This window comes from Rhinopithecus bieti, unplaced genomic scaffold, assembly GCF_001698545.2.
Source record: "Rhinopithecus bieti isolate Rb0 unplaced genomic scaffold, ASM169854v2 scaffold_36553, whole genome shotgun sequence".
Classification (NCBI taxonomy): domain Eukaryota; kingdom Metazoa; phylum Chordata; class Mammalia; order Primates; family Cercopithecidae; genus Rhinopithecus; species Rhinopithecus bieti.
The window spans coordinates 73,552-96,463 of record NW_016815774.1 but is presented as its reverse complement, the minus strand read 5'-3'; the positions used below and the strand labels follow the sequence as shown (position 1 = coordinate 96,463).

Genomic DNA, 22,912 nt, shown 5'->3' with positions numbered 1-22,912 from the left:
AAACCCCTACTTCTTATTTGAAAAATCCACTGATGCCGTGGAACGAGCATCAGCCTAGGAGCCAGAAGATCTGAGTTTTAATGCACAGTGCCTGGCACCTAGTAGGCTCTCCACATACCATGCTGCTGTTGCAGACAGGGTGGTCAGGAAAGGTCTCTAAGGAGAAGAGACCCAAATGAGGTAAAAGGGCTCCCCATTAGATGAGGGAGGAGCATTCCAAGCTAAGGAGCATGGGAGCAATTTAGTGTGTTCAGAAATCTCAAGAAGGTTAGTGTGGCTCAACAGAGGGAGCAAGAGTGGAGGTAGAAAGCAAGACACAGATCACTTTCAGCCTATGGACCATGCAAGGGACTCAGCTTTACTCTGAGTGATAAAAGAAACCAGAGAAGACTTTCAAACAGGAAAAAGATGAACTAATTAAAAACACAAAAAGTCACTCTGGCTGCTGTGGGGAGAAGAGTCTGTGGAGGGACAAAGATAGAAACATGGAGACCAGTTAGGAGGCTACTACAGTACTCCAAGTCAGAGATGATGGTGGCTTGGGAAGATGATGAGAAGTGGTCAGACCCAGACGTATTTTGAAGGTAGAGTGAATAGGATTTGCTATACTTGTAAGCAAGAAAGAGCATTCAAGGATGGCTCCAAGGATTGGGGCCTAAGCAACAGAAGGATGGAGCTGCCACTGACTCAGTTGTGGAATTCCAGAATAGGGACAGATGTTGGGAATGGGAATCCAGAGTTGCCCTCTGGATATATTCAGTGTAGGATGCCTAGTAGACATCAAGAAGGGCTGCTGAGTCATGGTGTTCCTCTTTCCCACCCCTGACGCTGAGGCTGACATTGATCCCTGCCATCCTTTGCAGGACAAGAAGCTCATCAAGGCCTTCTTTGAGGTGCTAGCCCACCCCCAGAACTACTTCAAGTACACAGAGAAACACAAGGAGATGCTGCCAAAATCCTTCATCAAGCTGCTCCGCTCCAAAGTTTCCAGCTTCCTGAGGCCCTACAAATAGTAATCCTAGGCTCAGAGACCCAATTTTTTAAGCCCCCAGACTCCTTAGCCCTCAGAGCCGGCAGCCCCCTACTCTCAGACAAGGAACTCTCTCCTCTCTTTTTGGAAGGAAAAAAAAAAACTATCACTACACAGACCAGGCACTCTCCCTTTATGTCTTTCTAGTTTCTTTTCTTTGTCTCTCTCTGCCTGCCTCTCTACTGTTTCCCCTTTTCTAACATGCTCCCTAGAAAAGCCATTCAGTACTGGCTCTAGTCCCCCTCAGAAGTAAAGAAACAGTACAGCGCCTTCCACTGCCCATTTTACCAGCTCACATTCCTGACCCCATAAGCTTGGAAGGGTGCTAAAGGCCCATGAAGGAAGTGGGTCTAGTGGGGAACGGGGAGGGGAAAGAAAGGCTTCTGCCATTATAGGGTTGTGCCTTGCTAGTCAGGAGCCAAAATGTCCCCTGGCTCTGCTCCCTAGGGTGATTCTAACAGCCCAGGGTCCTGCCAAAGAAGCCTTTGATTTACAGGCTTAATGCCAGCACCAGTCCTCTGGGGCACATGGTTTGAGCTCTGTACTTCCCACATGGCCAGCTTTCTTGTCTATATAGATCCTCTCTTTCTTTCCCCACATGTCTGCCTGGGGTCTACTCCATAAGGGTTTACAAATGGCCCACAACACCGAGTTAGTGGACACCGGCTAAATGAGGAAGAGCAGCAGGCATTGTCATGTTAAATGCCCCGCTGTAGCTCCCTGAGAGAAGGACTGTAGCTCTGCAGGACAGAAACCAGGTTTTAAAGCATTGCCAAAAAAAAGAAAACAGAAAGAAAAAAATGTATCATCTAAAGGACTAGACACAGAACAATTGGAAGTCAACTTCAAACACTAATCCCTTTTCTTACTTGTCTTCCCTGGCCCAGCCACCTCCTCGGCCCCATGTGATGCTCCCTGGGGGAGCCCTACTCCTCTTGCTACATGTTGTCCTTAAAGAAACATGGCTGTTGACCTGAAGCCAGCCTAGGCCTTGCCCTACAGTTGTTTTTCCCTTGTAGCCCCAGCTGGCTTGTGGGCTTCACCAAAGAGGACCCCACTCTGCAGCCAGCCTGGAGCCACCTACCTCTGGCCTCAGGCTGTGGGCAGCAAAAGGAATGTGTGTGCACTTGGCGAGCCTCCTGCCCACCCTGTCCACACCTAATAAGTGCAATCATTTTGAGTCTTTCTATGTTGTCTAGACGGAGGGGTTTTTGTTTTCTGGGTTTGTTTTTTGTTTTTGTTTCTTTTTCCTCTATTAGCAAAACCCTATTTATAGCTGCCCAAGAGAAAAGAGTGTATGTTTGGAGTGGAAGAAAATTGGTTTTGAATCTCATGAACCTTGAGTGCTGGAGCATCTGATCTGTCTCTATGCCACCAACTGGCCACCTAGAGCCCTTGGCTGTGGTAATCCAGGGTAATTGTGCAGAGGCATCTAATGTGCAGGAAAGTAATTCTGGGGATTTGATGGCGCAGGAAGGAGAGAGACCTATGTTTGCTAAACCAATCCTGCTATCCCTATGCCTCTCCATGGAGTCAGCGTGGACCTCATGATTGTAGAGGCCAATGGAACTGGTCAGTGATTCTCTACCCCAAGTAGGGAAAACCTCCATCTTTTCCCTGTCTTCATCCTGTTATCCCCTGGTGTACACATGGAAGAGGACGAGGACATACCACCTGGGGATGGGCTGATTCAGGGTCCTGAGGCCAGAGACAAAGCTGTGGGAGCCAAGAATAAGACAGAAGGCATCAGATTATTTGCCTGGCTCTGGTCACTTCCCTCTTAAAGTTGACTTCAAGCTTAGCTTCCTCAACTACTGTTTTTCAAAACGAAGAAAGAATCAAATGGACGAAGAATCAAGTCCATGCCCAAGCCCAAAGCCTGCACACATTCTGCCCTTAATCCAACTGCTGCCTATAAAATTATTTTCTGTTTTCTCACCCTAGCTCCCCCAAAGCTGTAGTCCCAATCAATCAAAGGCTACCAACTGACTCCTCAGGTTCATTACTTTTTAAAATTTTTTTATTTTTTTTAACTCCCCTGGTAACTCACAGAACAGCTCAGGTTCATTTCTAGGTAACTGTCCTAGGCTACTGCTCCCCCAGGAGACTCAACACTAAATAAAGGAGTCTGACCCCCTACCCTCCCATCGGTAGCATTCATCAGCCAAAATGGCCATAGCAGTAGGTAGCCAATGACACAGCTAGATTCCCTGACAACCATTAGCCAACATCATGGCCCTTGTGGGTAGAGTGTCTGGCTACCTTTGTCTTTCTGGGTCAAGGAGGGCCACTGTAAAGATGCAAAATGGCTGCTTCCAAACACGGGAAATGGTCATTTAGTAGGAGTGTCTCTGTACTTCCCAGGAAGCACCATGAAAACTTCTTTAATCAACTCTGACTATCCTAATTCTCCACCAGAAGCTAGGATACCCTTTTTTTTTTTTTTTTTTCGAGATGGAGTCTCGCTCTCTCGCCCAGGCTGGAGTGCAATGGTGCTCTCTTGGCCTCCTGCAACCTCTGTCTCCCAGACTGAAGCAATTCTGCCTCGGCCTCCCGAGTAGCTAGGATTACAGGTATGCGCCACCACGCCCAGATAATCTTTGTATTTTTAGTAGATATGGGGTTTCACCAGGTTGCCAGGCTAGTCTTGAACTCCTGACCTGAGGTGATCCACCCACCTCGGCCTCCCAAAGTGCTGGGATTACAGGCATGAACCACCGCGCCCAGCCTAGGATAACTTTCTGATTCCTCTCTGCCAGCCGTTTTGCATCTCTTGGAAAGCCAAACAGTGACCATGCTTCTCAACTTATGCCTTCAGGGTCTGGCTTCTCCTTTCTCCCTTCCTTTGCTGTGACACCATACATACAAATATACAAATACACATCCTCCAACCATTTATTCCATGGTTTATGAGACCTGCAAATGAGTTCCACAGTATGGAAGACATAGACCACTAGGCTTCTTAATTGATGTCAAGGCAGATCTTGGTGAGCAGGTAAAAACCTGCTATTGTCCACCAAGTTTAATTTAGGTCCTCCAAGTTGGAGGGTTCAGAACCCAGGCAAAGCTGCTGCTGAACCTATGGAGGAAGCTGGCCCTGGGACATCAAACTAGGGGTTAAGTGGACTGAATGAGTCAATGCTCAGGGACGTTCTAGGTCTTTACAGGTCAGACAGAAGAGAGGTTTTTATCATTGGAGGGAAATGGAAAGATGGTATAAATAGGAACCCTTCATGAAGCAACCCAGAGGCCTCTCTGCAGGGTAGGGTGTGGGGCTACAGTACTGTGGGGCCTCCATTCATCTTAGTACAAAACCTCACTTGCTCTGAGCCTGGAAATGGGAGGGCTTCACGCACCAAGTGATGCATACCAGAAAGGCACTTATATCCTCAGCAACATGGCAGCTCCTCTTTACTTCTCTGCCTCCTTCTTTCTATATTATCAGGCCATGCCTATTCCTGCAACCTGAGACAACTCTTGGAGTCAGAAGAAAACTGACCAGATCCTGGATGTGAGCTGCCTGCCCCAGGCCTAGAAATCCCCAAAGGCTGGCACTGAGCTGTGACTGCTTTAACAGCCCCCAAGATTTGGTCAGTTTGAGGTAGTGGAGACTCAGATTTGTTGCTGAAAATTCAGTAACACAGTCCTGGTCTTTGGCCCTAGAGAAACTTTTTATATATGAGAAATGTTCTCTATATACATGTTTGAGGTGACTCTGGAATGGATTATGAGGTCATATCTCAAAATGTCAGAGAACGTTATAGAGCATTCAAACTTTTGTATTTGCTGTTTAACCTCAGTATTACAGCCACAAACAAGGAGTACCAAGACAAAGTATAACTGACCATAAGCAGAACATGTTAACTCTCCAGGTTTCTTTCTTAAGCACAGTAAGAGAAAAGTGGGAGCAAACAACACAAGGATATTTTAAGATTTGACCCGTCTAAAAAGTAGCACACCCTGTCCTTGTGCCATTATTTGTACAGGGAAATATATGATTAGAAGGAATAGAACCCCCAATGGTCATCAGCTTTTTTAGACACCACAGGCTGTAGCAGTTTGAACAAACTGAAAACTTTATTCTTCTGTGTGACCTGAACTCAAGTTTCAGAATAATCATCGCCATGTGGGAGGCTTTTTGTTAAATGCAGAAGAAATCTCAAAATATTGTATTTATATCTGCCTTCCACTGCTGCCAATTTAGTAAGCATCTCCTACACAATCAACAATAAACAGCAAGTGATGCAGTTCATAGAGTATTTTGCACTTGGGGAAAAATATGTATCTGAATTGTAAAAAGAAATGTTTGGATTTTGTATGTCTTTTTTATTATTATTAAAATACTAAATGAAACTCCTCAGCCCAGCATCTTTTCCTCTATCTCAATAGCTTATCCTGGAGCCAGAAAAAGCCTTGAGGAGATAATGTCTTCTAGCTTCCAGATAAAACCCAAATTTTTTGGCAACTCATCCCTAATGATTTTAAAATTTGAAAAGGCTTGTCTTTTGTCTATCCTTAAAAGCAGTATCAAGTATTATCTCCTGAGGGGGATCTAAGGAGTGGGGAAAATTTATTGTTCCTCTTCACCACAGTACAGTCCACAACAGCTGGCCAGCCCACAGGTGGTTCAGCACCTCCCTAGTCAGGATGTCCCACCTCTAGGAAAGTGCCAGCACTGAGGGTCACCCAGTGTCATTCTTTGTATGCAGTACACTCTTAGCCACCAAATAGTATTGTGACATACAGATCATTTAGTCACTACCACCATCACTACTCCTACAGGGCACAAGAAGACAATCTCCAATCTCTTTTATAAATGAACAGTCCCAATTTCTAGGCTCAGATATGATAGATAAAACTTAGCTGTCGCAATTATATAATTCCCTGACATGAAATTTTATTGGATTTAATATCTACATGATACAGCCATTTAAGAATATAACTTGAGGAACAAGGAAAAATCTACCTGATCAAAAAACATGTTGGGGTGGCCTATCAGAATCTTAAACTTACCCTTTAGCATCTATAATGAAGATATAGATGAAGTACCTTCATTCCATAATTACTGAGCTCCTATTATATGCCAGGTAGTGAGCACTTGCTCATCAGCTCATTGACAATCGCCATGCTCAAGATCCACACTCCTCATGTAACTTTCTGATTATAATTGATCTTCCCAGTTAAGATTTCCCCAACAGGGGCAATAATCCAGTTCACTTGGTGGCTATAAGTATAAAAGAATGCACTAGCATTCTATTATGTACATTAACTTCCTATGAGTTTGATTTAATGTGACAAAACATGAACACCTTTGTGTGGACTGACCCAAAATCACACTTCCAGAACTGCAAAGCCAAGGACTGTATCCCTGACCTTCACACTATACGAACTTGGAGCCATTCTCTTTGACTTCTCTCATAACTCACTTCTATTCCAAGAACAAGTCTTCCTCCTTACTTGCTAGGACATTTGCTTTGGTGTCTCAAAATAATGGATAGTCAGGGACACTGGAGTTTCGATATTCCTATATTAAGAAGTCTTCCAAGTGGGGTAAATGAAGATATTCCTAGGGTATGTGAAGACTGCAAGGAATACCCAGGCAATAGCCTCAAATCAGTCTGAGGAGAGTTTTAAAGGAATAAAGTTCCAGATCTTCTCTTCCCTAGAAAATATTTTCTAAAACCAGGCCAGGTGCACTGGCTCACACCTGTAATCCCAGCACTTTGGGAGGCTGTGGTGGGCGGATCACCTGAGGTAAGAGTTCGAGACCAGCCTGGCCAACATAGTGAAACCCCGTCTTTACTAAAAATACAAAAATTAACCGGGTGTGGTGGTGCACACCTGTAATCACAGCTACCCAGGAGGCTGAGGCAGGAGAATCACTTGAACCTAGGAAGGGGAGGTTGCAGTGAGCTGAATTGGGCCACTGCACTCCAGCCTGAGTAACAGAGCAAGACTCCATCTCAGGAAAAAAAAAAAAAAAAAGATAGCTGGGTGTGGTGGCAGGCACCTGTAATCCCAGCTACTTGGCAGACTGAGGCATGAGAATTGCTTGAACCCAGAAGGCAGAGGTGGCAGTAAGCCAAGGTCGTGCCACTGTACTCCAGCCTGGGCAACAGGAGCGAAACTTCATCTCAAAAAAAGAAAAGGCCAGGCACGGTGGCTCACGCCTGTAATCCTCGCACTTTGGGAGGCCGAGGCAGGCAGATCACGAGGTCAGGAGTTTGAGACCAGAATGACCAACATGGTGAAACCCCATCTCTACTAAAAATACAAAAATTAGCCGGGCGTGGTGGCTACTCAGCTACTCAGGAGGCTGAGGCAGGAAAATCGCTTAAACCTGGGAGGCGAAGGTTACAGTGAGCTGAGATCGGGCCACTGCACTCCAGCCTGGGTGACAGAGCAAGACTCCGTCTCAAAAAAAAAAAAAATCTAAAACCAACCCGTTTGGGAGCCAGCTGACATATTCATGCACATTCTCCATTCTACCACTGCCCCCACTTTCACCATAGTCCTTGTCTTACTTTACAAAAGAAGTAATATCTCTCCCCTACACTGAATTTTGATGCATGGTCCAGGGTGTAAAAACCTGGGGAGCTGGGAGGGAGCAATTATTTTCCACTTCATATCAAAATATTCCCATTGTAATCAGTTTTCCTATTTTATCTTATAAAATGTTTATTATTTTCTACCTCCTAGTAAAAAATGAAATTGCCAGCTGCTCAATTCATTATTTCTCAGCAAATATAGCTTTCCTTTCTAAAAAATACAGAAGAAAAAAATTTGTGTAACAAGATTATTAGTTATTTCTGATTTTTAGACATGATTCTCATTTAATTATTCCCAAAAGCTGAACAACAAGAGTTTGATGACAGCAGGCACACACATTTACTAAGGGAATATATGCCTCCTATATGACTTCTCAAAACTGATGGATTTAACTATACATTATACAGCATTATTCCTAATTATATGACAAACAGTACTATCTCATTTTTACCATTTACTATGTTAATAGTAGGTCTAAATAATTTTAGTCTTGACTGGTTTATTAGTGGTCCATTTTATAAGCTATAATCACTTATTTCCTAGTAATTTTTATAATATTCCTCAAAATGAATGTTAACATATTTATTTGAATGGAAGAATAAAGTCAGACAATTTTCTAACAGAAAGTAGGTCTGATTTGGCTGATTGGTTTGAAATGAAAACTGGCTTTGCCAATTCCACAAATGGCAGTTGTTTTCTATACAGTGAATGAGCTGAATCTGCATTTCAGTTTAATAAAAAGCTCTTGAAAACATGTAATAATTAAAGAATTTTATCAAAAAATATTGTGTTGGCAAAGAAGTATGGAAATCAATATCTGATTAACAAAGTGTCTCTGAGTGTAAAGGTCACAGATAATTAATAATCATGTTTAATAAAACTGAAACTGAGACTCTAAATCCTTTTGGAAGTTCAATGGTTTCTAATCCTTTGCTTTTAACAAAATTAAAAGACTCTATTTGATAGTATTTGACAATATTAATAGATCACTCTGTGATTGTCGGCATATAATTTAGAAGTTCAAAGACTCAAAGAATATCATTGTAACAAATCTCTTCCTTTCCCAGTTGTGGAAACAAGGTTTCTCAATGCTCATGTCTATAAAAATAAAAAACAGGTAAAGGATTGATGTTGCACCTTATCTCCTTCTACCATTAGGTAATATTAATCCATGAATACCTGAACTAACTGGGGAGAAACACCATATTTCTCATTAAAAGATGCAGTTTCAATAAAAATTGTACTTTTAGGTTTCACAAGTCATAAAACGTTAAAATATTTAGGAAAATTTAGTAAATATTTAGTAACATTTAGTAAAAAAAAGTTTAGTAAATTATATACTAATAATTACAGGAAGTGAATGGAATTAGAAGTTTAAGGAGAAAGAGAACCGTATGAAATTTCTGTTGAAGCGCTTGTTCATATATTTTTAAGTGGATGATGGTAGGCATTAGATTTTTACGGTACTTGGAATCCACCGGATACTTTTTTTTTTATTGAGACAGAGTCTTGCTCTGTCACCCAGGCTAGAGTACAATCTCAGCTCACTGCAACCTCCACGCCCCAGGTTCAAGTGATTCTCAGCCTCAGCCTCTCGAGTAGCTAGGACTACAGGCACACAACACCATGCCCAGCTAATTTTTGTATTTTTAGTAGAGACGGGGTTTCACCATCTTGGCCAGGCTGGTTTCGAACTCCTGACCTCGGGACCCACAATATATATATATTGCTATGGAAAAAGGGTGGTTCGAAAGGGACAAACTCAGGTACAGCCTGAGTTCTATTCCCTCCTGTATTTCTAACCCTCAATTCATATTAGAGGAGCTACTTAATCCTCTCTCTGTATCTATAAGGTATTTTCTTTTCTTTTCTTTTCTTTTTTTTTTTGAGACGGAGTCTCACACTGTTGCCTGTGCTGGAGTGCAATGTGCGATCTCGGCTCACTGCAACCTCGGCCTCCCAGGTTCAAGTAATTCTCCTGCCTCAGCCTCCCAAGTAGCTGGGATTACAGACGCCCGCCACCACGCCCAGCTAACTTTTTGTATTTTTTGTATTTTTAGTAGAGAGGGTTTCACTATGTTGGCCAGGCTGGTCTCGAGCTCCTGACCTCGTGATCCGCCCGCCTCAGCCTCCCAAAGTGCTGGGATTACAGGCGTGAGCCACCGCGCCCGGCCTGTAAGTTATTTTCTATGGTAAATAACTTGTCAAACTTCCACCAAAAAGGAATGGAAAGAGGGCAGCATAGTGGCCAGGCAGTTTATTTCCACACTAGGAGATATAGAAAGGATTAATTCTAATCACAGGAATTCTAACCATCAGTTGCCACTCACTGGCCTACCTAAACTTAACTCTGGTCCCAGCCAGAACAAATCAGATCAGGAAGAAGGGATGTCTAAGACTTAAAGTGGGGCTTTCGAGTTAAGTTCTTCAGGCAGGAGAGGAAAAGGACGCCCTTGTCTACAAAGACATCTTTAGCTACCACAAGCCCCAAACCCCGTACTTTGTAACTGTGTCTAGTTTACGTCCTTTAAAAATTATTCTTATTAAGTTAAATTGTTTTCGGGGCGGGGAAGATACAAAAGAAACCAGTTGAAGTCTGAAAGGATAGAGAGGGGAAAGTTTCTCACCTCATTCCTCCAGGCACCCAGTTCCTCTCCTAAAAGGCAATCTTTACCAGTTCCTTCTCTAACGCCCCTCCTTTTAATTTGATTTTTTACTGAAAGCTCGCTCCCTTTTAATTTTCCCTCAGGTTTCTGAAAATTTCCCAATCGCAGCCCCTCCTAGCAGGGAAATAGTAAAGGGGCTTGGTTTTTATGTTCACCTCAAAGCAAGCCTACAAAAGGGAGTAGGCGGTTTCGAGCCTGACGGTGGGGCTGACGGGGGAAAGAGAGAGAACCTGAGAGGACCGCCAGGGCGCCCTCCCTGAGGCGGCGAGTCCCTCACCGCCCCTCTATATCGTCCTTTTCAATAAGGAGCTCTTAATACCTGCAACTGCTTCCTTCAAGGGATGGCTCGAAGATCAGTAGGCAAGGCCTGCGGACTGCGCACCTTAAAGCGCTTCGGGACCGTAAGACAGTGAGTGCTGAGCGCGCGGCCGGGAAGAAGCCTGGGGGCTCTGAGCTCGGAGGACAGAGACGGAAGCCCCGGCCTGCGTCCCTCACAACCTGCGCCTCCTGTCCTCCCGCGCTACTCCCGAAGCGCACCTTCTCGCCCGCAGGCCGCGGAAGTGACAGCGCAGAGCCCTTGGGGCCTCCACCACCTCCTCACGCTTCAGGTGGACCGAATCCTTGGAAGGGACAGGTAGAGATTCCCGATTGCTATAGCGACGACCTGGCTCCGAGCCGCGCCCGGGCCCTGACCCGGGCGTCGTGACGTCAGCACGCCTTCCCTGGGCGCTCAGCCTCTCTGGCCATGCGTCACCCCGGCCTGGGAGAGGGGCCGGGCTCCGAGGAGCTCGGTTCAGATCTCGGCGGCCTGGGCTCCAGGAGCCCCGGAACCAGGATAAGTTGGATGGCTGCCGCGGCGAAGCGGGGGGCGGGGTGGAGCGTGCCCGGTATTTTCTATACGGGTTCCGGGGCCCGGTAGAGGCGCGCCAAGAGGAGAGGAAAGTGCGGCGGCCCTGGAACCTGGATATCGCGCGAGGCAAGCTGCGCGCGGGCGGGCGGGCTATGGCGCAGGCGGGTTGTGGGGCCGGCGCTGGTGGCGGGGCCCGGTGCATGGCGGTCTGTCGGCGGAGTTGCCCTCGGGGGCTGTCAGGTTGGTGGCTGCGGGAAGAATGGGTCCACCATGCCCAGGGCGGGAGGCCGGGCGGGCGCAGGGCCCCGGGAAGGTCCCGAGCCCGGCGTGCCCACCTCCCTCCGGCCTTAGCAGGGCGGCCTGGCCGCTGGACCGCGGCCGGGCCCTCTTCCCCACCCAGGGTCCCTGCCCCTCTTTTCCGCCCTGCGGCTCCTCCCCCGTGACTCCCAAACCCCACCCCGTGACGGCGCCCGCCTCCACCGCTGTGACCCCACGCCCCACCCACTGACCCCAAGACCTCACCAGGTAACCGTTGGTTATTATTCATTGGCAGCTAACCCAAGAATTTCCCCAGCACTTCTCAGAGACCCACCAACCACTGACTCCCTCGGTTTTAATCCGATAACTCACATGACCCTAAGATCCCCACACTCCTCCTTAGTGACCCCCAAACCTGGGTGACCCTCCTGGCCCAGTAACCCTACGATTCTACCCTGTCTTCCCCACAAACTCGGTGACTCCCCTCAAAACTGTGCTGGCAACTCCTAAGCCCTACTCCAATAGTTTTCCACCCACTCATCTTCTACACAGCCCTCAGTATCCTTGCCCTGTAGCCCTATGACCCTTATTCCACGTCTGCCTTTATCCTAAAATCACCCCCACTGGCATCTCTCTCTGTGCTCCCAGCCCTTCAGTGTCAATCAGCACATGACTTACAAGCGTCCAGCACCTTTCTGGTGCTGAGGAGGATATAGAGATTAATATGAAGTAGTAATAATTGGAGGCATCAGAGAATTCTGGATCAGTCTAGAGCCAGTCCAGTGTGTGGTCCCAACTCTGTCACTGCTGTGCTTTAGGAACCTGGGAGAAGTCCCCTCCTCAGTCTGGACCTTAGTTTCTCAAAATGACTGTGATGAGGTTGGGTTAGATGATCTTTTGAGTTTCCTTCCATCTGTGAAATTGTGAAATTCTGCAATTCTCAGTCAAGATAATAATTTTTTGCAATCATTTTTGTACCCCACCCTGGAAGTTTCCTCTTGTAACCCCACCCCAGGATCTGCTTGCATCATGAACCTTACTCCCTCATTCCCAGATCACCCTCTTCACTCTTAATAGTGCATACCCATTTCCCTTGATCAGGCTCCATCAGTTAACATGTTTGCAAAGCAGCAGAGCAGAGTGCTTCATTTGGGGGTATTGAGTTCATAACAAACCTAGGTTCCAGTCTGATTCTGGCTCTCCAGCTATGGGACTTGGGGTATATTATTTAGCCTGTCTTAACTTCAGTCCCCACCTCTGCTAAGGAAGGAAAATAGTGGTGCCTGACATAACACATGTAAAGCACCAGGCACCATGCCTGGCACATGGGAACTCAGCATGCCACTGTTGTTAGAAATGAGAAGCTCCTATGGATCTTACTCTGTCCTGAGTGCTAGGGATTCAACAGACTGAACATGTGGCCCAAAACTTGCATTATATTGCTACTATTGACATTTTGGAATCCGTATCTTCTCATCTCTGCTGTAGCCTCACTTCTGTGGTTCTTAACCCTGATTTTTGCCTCAATAACGATTGGCTTGCTGAATACCTACTGTGTGCCAAGCTCTGGATATGTAAGTTAAATTTACCTCTCAACAGCCCCAAGAGTTAATTATTATTGTATCTACCATTTTCCCTTCCCATTTTTTTGTTTGGTTGGTTGGTTGGTTTTAGAGAAATGAACCAGAAACTCACATAGCTAAGTAGCAGAGCTAAGATTTGAGCCCACAGTTTAAAAAAAACAGAACAAAACAAAACCCTACTCCATTGCCTGTCTTTCCCCCAAACTTACTCAACCTCAGCTCCTTGTTCCTTATTTTCTAGTAATTCCTAAATCCAACATCAGCTCATTCCTTGATCCCCAAGGTTTCTGGTCTTGAGCTCCTAGCCTCAAGCGATCCTCCCACCTTAGCCTCTCAAGTAGTTGAGATTATAGGCATGAGCCACCGATACTGGCCCTGACCCCCAAGGTTTCTATTACCCTTTGCCACATAAGTTGGTGACTTTCTCATCCTACTGTTCATAACTTTTGATCTCATATACCCTTGAAACCCCTGCACCTTGTAGGGAAGGGAAAATATCTTTTTAGGTTCATGGCTTAGGCCCCTATAACAAAAGAAAGATTTAACGAGAAGATTATACACATTTATTTAATGTAAGTTTTATGTGACAGGAGCCTTCATAAGGAAATGAAGACCCTTGTGTATTTTTATACTAGATTTGATGAAGAGTGGATAGTTGTGAAAAAAAATGCAAAAAGGGTAATATCAAATAGTAATAAACTGGGAGAAACTTAGCAAGGCCTGTTTGTTCAGACTCTTCTCTGTGTCCCTGTGTCTTCACAGATAAGGGTACTCCTTTCCTCTGAGTACAGGGAGGGCACCTCTCTACGAGGGTGTTATGACCTGCTTCAGGGGAAAGTCAGAAAAATCCTTCCTAGGTTTTGTGATCTGCTTCAGGGAAGAAGAGCCTTGGAGAAAGTGAGAGGGACCTTCCTACTGCCATTTTCTCAAGTTGCCCTATTTTGGAGTAGTGTGTTGAACCCAGTCAACTTCTCTCTTCATCCTTTGCCCAAATATCTCTTGTTCTATGAATCTTTGATGCTCCCAGCCCTTACCCCATGAGCTCACTCACCGTACAGTGTCTGCCACCTCATTGGCACTTTACCCCAAATCCTTTCATCTTGTTAAGTCCCTTAGCCCCAGGAATCCACGTGTCTGTATGCTCTAAAACCCTCTAGTCCAGTAGTCTTTCATCCTATTTTTAGTCTCAGTGTTCTACTCCCACCACCCCACCTTCTGCCATCCTCAGCCACATTCTGTGACCTGAAACCTTCATATAATTCGTACTTCATTTAGTGACCTCTTGATGCGACTAGCTTCAATGGAATCAGCCCCTTCCATCCCAGCATGAACCAATCCTGTATAACTTGCACACCCTCCCATTCTAAGGCCTCTCCTCTCATACCCCTGCCCAGTATCCTGTGAGATCCTGCCTCTCAGATTCCTCCCTCAGTGATCACCTTTTCAAACCTGGATTGTCTTTCACCCTTCCACAGGGCCTTCCCCTTCCTGCCTTCCTCTTATTTGTCCCCTCAGCCATCCTTACCTCACCCATCTTGATAACCGATTACAATATAAATCTCCCTTCCATCTCAGCTCTGCTCCTTTCTTCCTCCACTCTCTTGTGTATCTAACTCCAGGGCCATGCCTATGCCCCTGCTGCTTTCAGCTCTGCTTCCTTCATATGCTGCACTGTCCCACCAAACTTCATCAGTCTCTTCGGTTTATCCAGAGAACTACACTCTTCTCTGGGAACTTCTGATGACTTCTGATAATAGATCACCAAAGGATCTCGGTTTTTTAGAGGGCAGGGAGAGAGCCCTTGGAAATCCTTCAGAATCAATCTAGCTGTGTCTCCTGGACACCCTCCCACTGCCCTATCCCATTATGAAGCTGCTTGCTGTATATGCCCTCAGGGTAGAATGCTTTGGGTGTCAGCTTCTGCAGGCACTGAATTAGCCTCATTGTTTTCCAAGCCCTGGGAAAACTTGATAATCTCCACCCACTGAAGTCTGGAGAGTCAGCAGCAAAATGTGACATCAAAGATCCACATCCAAAAGTCTATTCTGTGGGTCACTAAATTCCCAGGTCTCCTATAGTGTACTTATTGGCTGTACAGCAATACATACAACAGAAACTAAAACTAGAGTTGAGGAAGGGGTATACCCTGGGTTCTACGACTGCTGTGGATGGATTTTAAAAAGGAGCTCTTGCCTTAGATTTATTTACTTAGGGCACAGAACTTATTCTGCCTTGTATTTGAGTTATTTGTGTACTTTTCTCACCCCCACCCTGTGAGCTCTGTGAGAACAGAGACTAGGTTTCTTTTCTTTTTTTTTTTTTTTTTTTGAGATGGAGTCTGTCACCCAGGCTGGAGTACAGTGGTGCAATCTCGGCTCACTGCAACCTCCTCCTCCCGAGTTCAAGTGATTCTCCCACCTCAGCCTCCCAAGTAGCTGGTATTAAGGAGCCTGCAACCCTGCCCAGCTAATTTTTGTATTTTTAGTAGAGACGGGGTTTCACCATGTTAGCCAGTCTGGTCTCAAACTCCTGACCTCAGGTGATCCACTCGCCTCGGCCTCCCAAATTGCTGGGATTACAGGCAAGAGCCACTGCGCCTGGCCGGTTTTCTTTATCTTTTATCTTCATCTCATCCCTCATATTTAGCAGGTAGTCAGTAAATACTTGCTGGATTAAATAAACTCACTCAGAAATTCTGCATCAGGTGGACACAAGTAAAAGCAGTTCATGTCTACATTCATTCTGTGGACACAGCAATACCCCTCCCCAAAGTTCTTCAGACATGATGATGGGCATGTCCCTTGATTTAAACAGTCTGGAATTTAGACACTTCCTTTTTTTTTTTTTTGAGACGGAGTCTCACTCTGTCGCCCAGGCTGGAGTGCAGTGGCTCGATCTCGGCTCACTGCAAGCTCTACCTCCCAGTTTCATGCCATTCTCCTGTCTCAGCCTCCCGAGTAGCTGGGACTACAGGTGCACGCTGCCACGCCCGGCTAATTTCTTTTTGTATTTTTAGTAGCCAGGATGGTCTTGATCTCCTGGTTGTGATCTGCCCGCCTGGTAACAGCATCAGGGGCTGTCTTATATAAATCTGTTCTCCAGAAAACAGCTAGTTTGAAATATTTAGTGTGGGTTGCAGAGACGATTAAGAAACAGGAAACCAAGGAGGCAAAATGTTAGTAATTTTTGAAGTTGGGTAATGGGTTCAAGAGGTTCATTATACCATTCTTTCTGTTTTTATGTGTGTTGGAAATCCATTATAAAAAGATTAAAGGAAGAGGCAGCTAGGTGAACAAGTGCAAATTTAGCACTGTTCCTTGGAAAACATCTCAGAGCAAATAAGCTGCTGTTTCTGAATCAGTACTGTTATCTAGGTTAAGTAGTATATTTAGTCCTAACCTTTCTCTGACCTCTTCTGTTTGTAAGATATCAGGATGCTAAATTTAAAAATTAGCACCCTGCAGAATTCTGTACCCGGTGGCCTGGGAATTGTAACATCCTGGCATCAAGCGCCTGTTGCCCTGCTTCCCAGCTTAGGTGTGGTTTCTGGTGGAATAGGGCTGGACTGGACCTGAGAAGCAGGTGAGGCAGTAAGGAGGAAAGAGGGATCCAGGGCTGGAGAGAGACCAGAGCTCAACTAGGGTCTTCTCCTTCTTACCTAAAGCTTTCAGGTTACTGGGAGATCCTAAAGGTATATATATTCATTCATTCACTGATTCATTCATCCCACAAATATTTGGTGAATATCTGCTGTGTGCCAGGTACTTTTCTAGGTACTGGGAATAGAGCAGTGAGCTCACCGTTTGAGGAATGGACAGGGTAGAGACAGACAATAAACAAATAAGTAAAATATGTATTGAGAAAATTAAGCAGAGAAGGAAGATAGAAAGTGCCAAGAGTAGGCTGTGCACAGTGACTCACACCTGTAATCCCAGCACTTTGGGAGGCCGGGGTGGGTAGATAACATGAGGCCAGGTGTGGTGGCAGGCAACTGTAATCCCAGCTACTTGGGAGGCTGAGGCATGAGAATCACTTCAACCCAAGAGGCAGAGTTTGCAGTGAGCCGAGATCATGCTACTGCACTCTAGCCTGGGCTACAGAGCAAGACTCTGTCTCAGAAAAAAAAAAAAAAGAAGAAGAAGAAGAAAGTGCCAGGATTCTGGGTGTTAAAATTTTAAATAGGGTAGTTGCAGAGGGTCCCACTAAAAAGGTAACATTTGAGCAAAGACCTGAAGGAAGTTAGGGGGTAAGTCAAGCATACATCTAGGGGAAGTTTATTCCAGTCAGGAAAAACAGCAAACACAAAGGCCTTGAGGCAAGAATGTGCCCTATATATTCAAGAAACATGAGTAAGCCAGCCAATATGGCTGCAGTATATTAGTGAGAGAAGAAATGGCAGATGTTGCTGTGGGGGTGAATTGGGGGCAGATCACACAGGCCACTGGCTTTTACTGTGAGTTGTGAGTGAGATGGTAGCCATTAGAGAATTCTAGGCAGATAAATAACATGGCCTGCCATATTGAGAAGGTCATTCTGACTGCTGTGTTGAGAATAAGCTATAATGTGGCAAAAATGGAAGGAGAGAAACTGGTTAGGAGGCTACTACAATAGTCTAAGCAAGAGAAGTTGGTGGCTTGAACCCAAGGTGAAGCAATGGAAAAGTGAGAAGTGGTTGGCTTCTGGATATATTTGGAAAGGAGCTAACAGGATTTGCTGATGGACTGGATGTGATATGTGAAAGAAATAGCAGTTGAGGATGGCTACAAGTTTGTTTTTTTTTTTTTTTTTTTCAAGACAGTCTCACTCTGTCGCCCATGCTGGAGTGCAGTGGCACGATCTTGGCTCACTGCAGCCTCTGTCTCCTGGGTTCAAGCGATTCTTCTGCCTCAGCCTCCTAAGTAACTGGGACTACAGGTGCATGCCAGCACGCCCGGCTAATTTTTGTATTTTTGGTAGAGACGGGGTTTCACCATATTGGCCAGGCTGGTCTCAAACTCCTGACCTCGTGATCTGCCTGGCTCCCACATTTTTGGCCTGAGTAACAAAATGGTAGAATTCCAATCTACTGAAATTGGGGAGCCTGGAAGGAGGGCAGGTTGTTAGAAGGAGGATATAAGGAATTTACTCTTGAACATGTCAAGTTTGAAGTGTTTTTTGCATATCACAGTCGAGATGTTGAGTAAGCAGCTAGATATTCAAGTCTGTTGGAGCCTAGGAAATGTCTACTTTCAGGAAATTAAAGAACACTATTACCTGGCAAGAGACAGTGGAGTATGGGAAGAACACTGGTAGCTATGTGATCCTGTGGGACTCCTCTGGCAATGCAGGCCTCTCTCTTCATCTGCAAAATGACTGCTTTATTTTATTTTGTTTTATTTTATTTTATTATCTGTTTCTTTGACAAGGTCTTGTTCTGTCACCCAGGCTGGAGTGCAGTGGTGCAATCATGGAGGCTCACTGCAGCAGCAGCCTCTCCCACTTAATCAGTCCTCCCATGTCAGCCTCCTGAGTAGCTGGGACTACAGAGATGGGCACCACCACACGTGTCTTATTTTTGTATTTTTGGTAGAGACAGGGTTTTACCATGCTGCCCAGGCTGGCCTTGAACTCCTGGGCTCAAGCCATCCACCTGCCTCCGTCTCCCAAGGTGCTGGGATTACAGGCATGAGTCACTACCCCCAGCCAAAATGACCACTTTAGACTAGAAATGAGCTGTCTTCTCAGCCCCTCCTATGGTGGGAGTTGATGAGTTAAGTGCTCAGAATAAACATGATAATATATGTGTATCTGAGAGCATTTTTGAAACTGCTGAATTCTGCACCAGGTAGTGGTATTGGCAATAAGATTTCTTCCTTCATTTGCTAAAGTAATACCCAGTGAGTGTCTGCCATGTGCTGGGCGCTATGTCACATGAGATACGATGATGGAGAAGATGAATCTGAGCCCTCGGGGAGCACCACAGACAACCCCCCTTCATGTGGCTTCACTGCCAAGTGCAGACAGCACATGGGGCTGAAGTGTGACATTAGCCAGGGAAAGCTTATTCCTGACCTGGATCTCCATGGAAGCAGTGAACATGCATGTTACAGATGAGGCAAGATGGTATTCCAGATGAGGGAAAAGTCATCCACTTAGCTGGGCTAGGGAAGAGTTGGGAGTGGTTGGGGTGATGGGGACTTCACTTCCTTCCCTCCTCCATTCTTTCGTTCAACATTTACTTCCTTGCCAGGAGCTTCTCTTAGAAGCTCACAGTTCTGTGGGAGATGAAGAGTTTCAAATCTGGTCTCAGGAGTTCAAGTTAGATAACTTACAGTAAGCAGAACTGAATCAGGATTCAAATTTGAACTAAAGAGCTCAGTTAGCTATGTAACCTAATGGTGTTAATCATTTGGTATCTGTGGGCACATTCTTTGTTAGGTGCTAATTAGGCTGAAAGGTATGCTCTCCAGGAACTTAAATTATAATCACTATAACAGAGAGTAAGAATGTTATTTTCCCCTAAAAGAGTCAAGTGTTAAGGAAAACACACTCTGTGGCAGTGTATCCCTTTAACTGCCTCTGGAAACTGTCCCTGCGGCTGTGTTTATTCTTGTGTCATTTAGATGTCTACGATTATATCGTGAGGAGAGTCTCTTTGATCAGATAAACAAGAGTATAAGATATAGCTGATACTAATCGACAAAATTAGTCACCCACAAAACTAGTTTAGAGGAGACGTAGTCAACATCCACTACTTAATGGAATGGGAAATTTTGTCCTGGAGAGTGAAGAAAAAAAAAAAAATAACCCGGCCGGGCATAATGGCTCACGCCTGTAAACCCAGCACTTTGAGAGGCTGAGGTGGGCGGATCACGAAGTCAGGAATTCAAGACCAGCCTGGCCAATATGGTGAAACCCCATCTCTACTAAAAATGCAAAAATTAGCTGGGCATGGTGGCATGCAGGAGAATTGCCTGAACCAGGACCCGGGAGGTGGAGGTTACAGTGAGCCAAGATCGCACCACTGCTCTCCAGCCTGGGCTATAAAACAAGACCCCATTTCAAAAAAAAATAAAAGAAAAAATCCCTGAGATACAAATCCAAGTGCAGCTGAAGCCGTTGTCTTGAACAGATGGTCCTAACCTGTTTTGGGTGCTGTTTCCTAAAGCTGCCAACAAACTTCAAATGCCTTTTACCCTGGCAGCTATCAGTCAAGATATAGAAAGGTGATGGTCTCACAAATCCTATGCAATTGTCTCTTTTGCTGGCAAAAGTATGAAGTCACCCCGGTGTGGTGGCTCATGTCTATAATCCCAGCACTTTGGGAGGCCGAGGCAGGCGGTTCACCTGAGGTCAGGAGTTCGAGACCAGCCTGGCAAACATGGTGAAACCCCATCTCTACTAAAAATACAAAAATTAGCCAGGCGTGGTGGCGGGCGCCTGTAGTGCCAGCTACTTGGGAGGCTGAGGCAGGAGAATCACTTGAACCTGGGAGGCAGAGGTTGCGGTGAGCCGAAACCGTGCCATTGCACTCCAGCCTGGGCGACAGAGCGAGACTCCGTCTCAGAAAAAAAAAAAAAAGTATGAGGCGTACTCAGGCTCCTCACTTCCAGTTCAGAATCAGAAGGATTTGTGATGTTGGACAGGTCATTCAGGGTCTCAGACTCATTATACTGTCATTACCTGGAAGCCAGAGCACCTCTTTTCTAGTGCCTCTTTGACACTCCCCTAGAGCTGGCCCTCTAGTGAATAGTTCATCCCTAGGAAGGCCAGATATAACTTGTTAGCCTGGTACTATCTCACTTCATCACTTCATTTGTTGGGAGTTCTTGCTACTTTTGGATAGTTGATAAAGCATGAGACCCATACAGTTAAGATAAGAACCAAGGAACTGGGAGCTCTTTGAGATTGTAGAACTGACCTGAGGCTTCGATATGGGGGATTTGGCAGGTGTGCCTAAGACCAGGGTTCTTTCTCTGAGATCATCATCTCAACCTAGGAAATACTGTCCTGCGGCCACATGGAGCAGTGAAGGAGAAACATAGTCCCTGCTTAGGCTACCGCTTCATCCAGACACACCCTTGTGACCAGGCTGGGGACACACATGTTGAAGCCACCATGTCTTCAGGTCCTGTAAAGACTTGCTGTTGCCTCATGCTCAGCTGATCAGCTTTCCGTATGAAATTATAGAATGGCCTCCATTAATCACAAAGCGCAGTTTTCAGATGTGTTTTTGCTATAGGTCAGTAACATGGAATCCATCATATCAGCACTGGACTCTCCATTCCTTATGTATGGAGAATCATAGATATTCCTGTAACCAACAAAGGGAGTACAAAACATGCATTTAGACTTTCTATTTTTAGTTTTTTATTTATGTTGCATAGGTAACACATTCTCAAAGCTTTTTTTTTTTTTTTTTTTTTTAATTTTTTTTTTATTGAGACCAAGTCTTGCTCTGTTTGCCCAAGCTGGAATGCAGTGGTGCAATCTTGGCTCACAGCAACTTCTGCCTCCTGGGTTCAAGTGATTCTCCAGCCTAAGGCTCCCAAGTAGCTGGGCCTACAGGCATGTGCCACCATGCCCAGCTAATTTGTGTATTTTTAGTAGAAATGGGATTTCACTATGTTAACCAGGCTGGTCTCAAACTCCTGACCTCGTGATCCACCTGCCTTGGCCTCCCAGAGTGCTGATTATAGGTGTGAGCTACCTCACCCAGCCATTTTTTTTTCATGGAATATAAAGGATATTCCCTGAGAATTCACCCTTCCATCATCATCCCCACTCAGTCATCCTTCCACAGGCAACCCTGGTTAGTAATTTCTTGACTAACCTTCCACAGATTTTGTTTGTTTGTTTGTTTGCTTGCTTGCTTGCTTGCTTGCTTGCTTGCTTGCTTGCTTTGTTTGAGACGGAGTCTCGCCCTATCACCAGGCTGGAGTGCAGTGGTGCAATCTTGGCTCACTGCAACCACCTCCCGGGTTCAAGCGATTCTCCTGCCTCAGACTCCTGAGTAGCTGGAACTACAGATGCATGCCACCTTGCCAAGCTAATTTTTTGTATTTTTAGTAGAGACGGGGTTTCACCATGTTGGCCAGGATGGTCTAGACCTCTTGACCTGGTGATCCGACTGCTTCAGCGTACCAAAGTGAGATTACAAGTGTGAGCCACCGCGCCCAGCCCACAGATTTTTTAATGCTGATGACAGTACATAAAAAGCACTGTTGAACCTGGGAGGCAGAGGTTGCAGTGGGCCTTGATCATGCCATTGCACTCCCGCCTAGGCGACAGAGCAAGACTTCATCTCATAAATAAATAATAAATAAATGGCACTGTTTTATACCTAGCCATTTTTATTCATTATATTTGGGAGATCTTGCCATGTCAGTATGTAAGGAGCTTCCTCATTTATGTCTACATAGTATGGAAGTTTGGTATTGATGGACATTTATGCTGTTTCTAATTTTTTGCTTTTATTACATGCAGGGATGCCATAGGTAACCTTGGACATGTGCCATTTTCACACATGTCCGTCTACCTGTAGACTAGATGTGAAATTGCTGAGTCAGATAATATGTACATTTGTAATTTTGGTTGATATTGTCAAACTCTCCTCCATAGAGATTGTGCCAATATGTTCTCTCACCACCAGCAATGTATGACTGTGCCTGTTTCTCTGTTGCCTCATGGACATTGCTTCGAGTTAAGAATATAGCAGATTTTGCCACACAGTGGCTCATGCCTGTAATCCCAATACTTTGGGAGGCCAAGGCGGGCAGATCACCTGAGGTCAGGAGTTAGAGATCAGCCTGGCCAATATGGCAAAACCCTGTCTCTACTAAAAATACAAAAAATTTCCTGGGTGTGATGGCTCGTGTCTGTAGTCTCAGCTACCTGGGAGGCTGAGGTCGGAGAATCGCTTGAACCCTGGAGTTGGAGGTTGCAGTGAGCTGAGATTGCACCACTGCACTTCAGCCTGAGACTCTGTCTCAAAATA

General features: G+C 45.4%; 2 protein-coding genes across 13 annotated transcripts in view; both read left to right on the top strand.

Annotated features, from left to right (window-relative positions):
• SCUBE3 (signal peptide, CUB domain and EGF like domain containing 3) overlaps positions 1-5,390 on the top strand; it is a 42,722-nt gene extending 37,332 nt beyond the window's left edge. For 3 of the 5 annotated variants that reach the window (XM_017853592.1, XM_017853595.1, XM_017853591.1), the window contains one exon: positions 864-5,390. In XM_017853592.1, the coding sequence (XP_017709081.1) occupies positions 864-1,013 (150 nt within the window). In that variant the 3' untranslated portion in view covers positions 1,014-5,390. The remainder of the gene's footprint in view (positions 1-863) is intronic. The other 2 variants (XR_001881745.1, XM_017853594.1) reach the window with 2 other exon arrangements.
• A 5,578-nt stretch (positions 5,391-10,968) lies between these two features.
• Positions 10,969-22,912, top strand: part of ZNF76 (zinc finger protein 76) — a 40,807-nt gene continuing 28,863 nt past the window's right edge. For 3 of the 8 annotated variants that reach the window (XM_017853603.1, XM_017853604.1, XM_017853600.1), the window contains exon 1: positions 11,208-11,335. The gene's annotated coding sequence lies outside the window, so the exon portion shown is untranslated. Of the gene's footprint in view, positions 11,336-22,912 lie in introns of all 8 variants that reach the window. The other 5 variants (XM_017853601.1, XM_017853598.1, XM_017853602.1 and 2 more) reach the window with 3 other exon arrangements.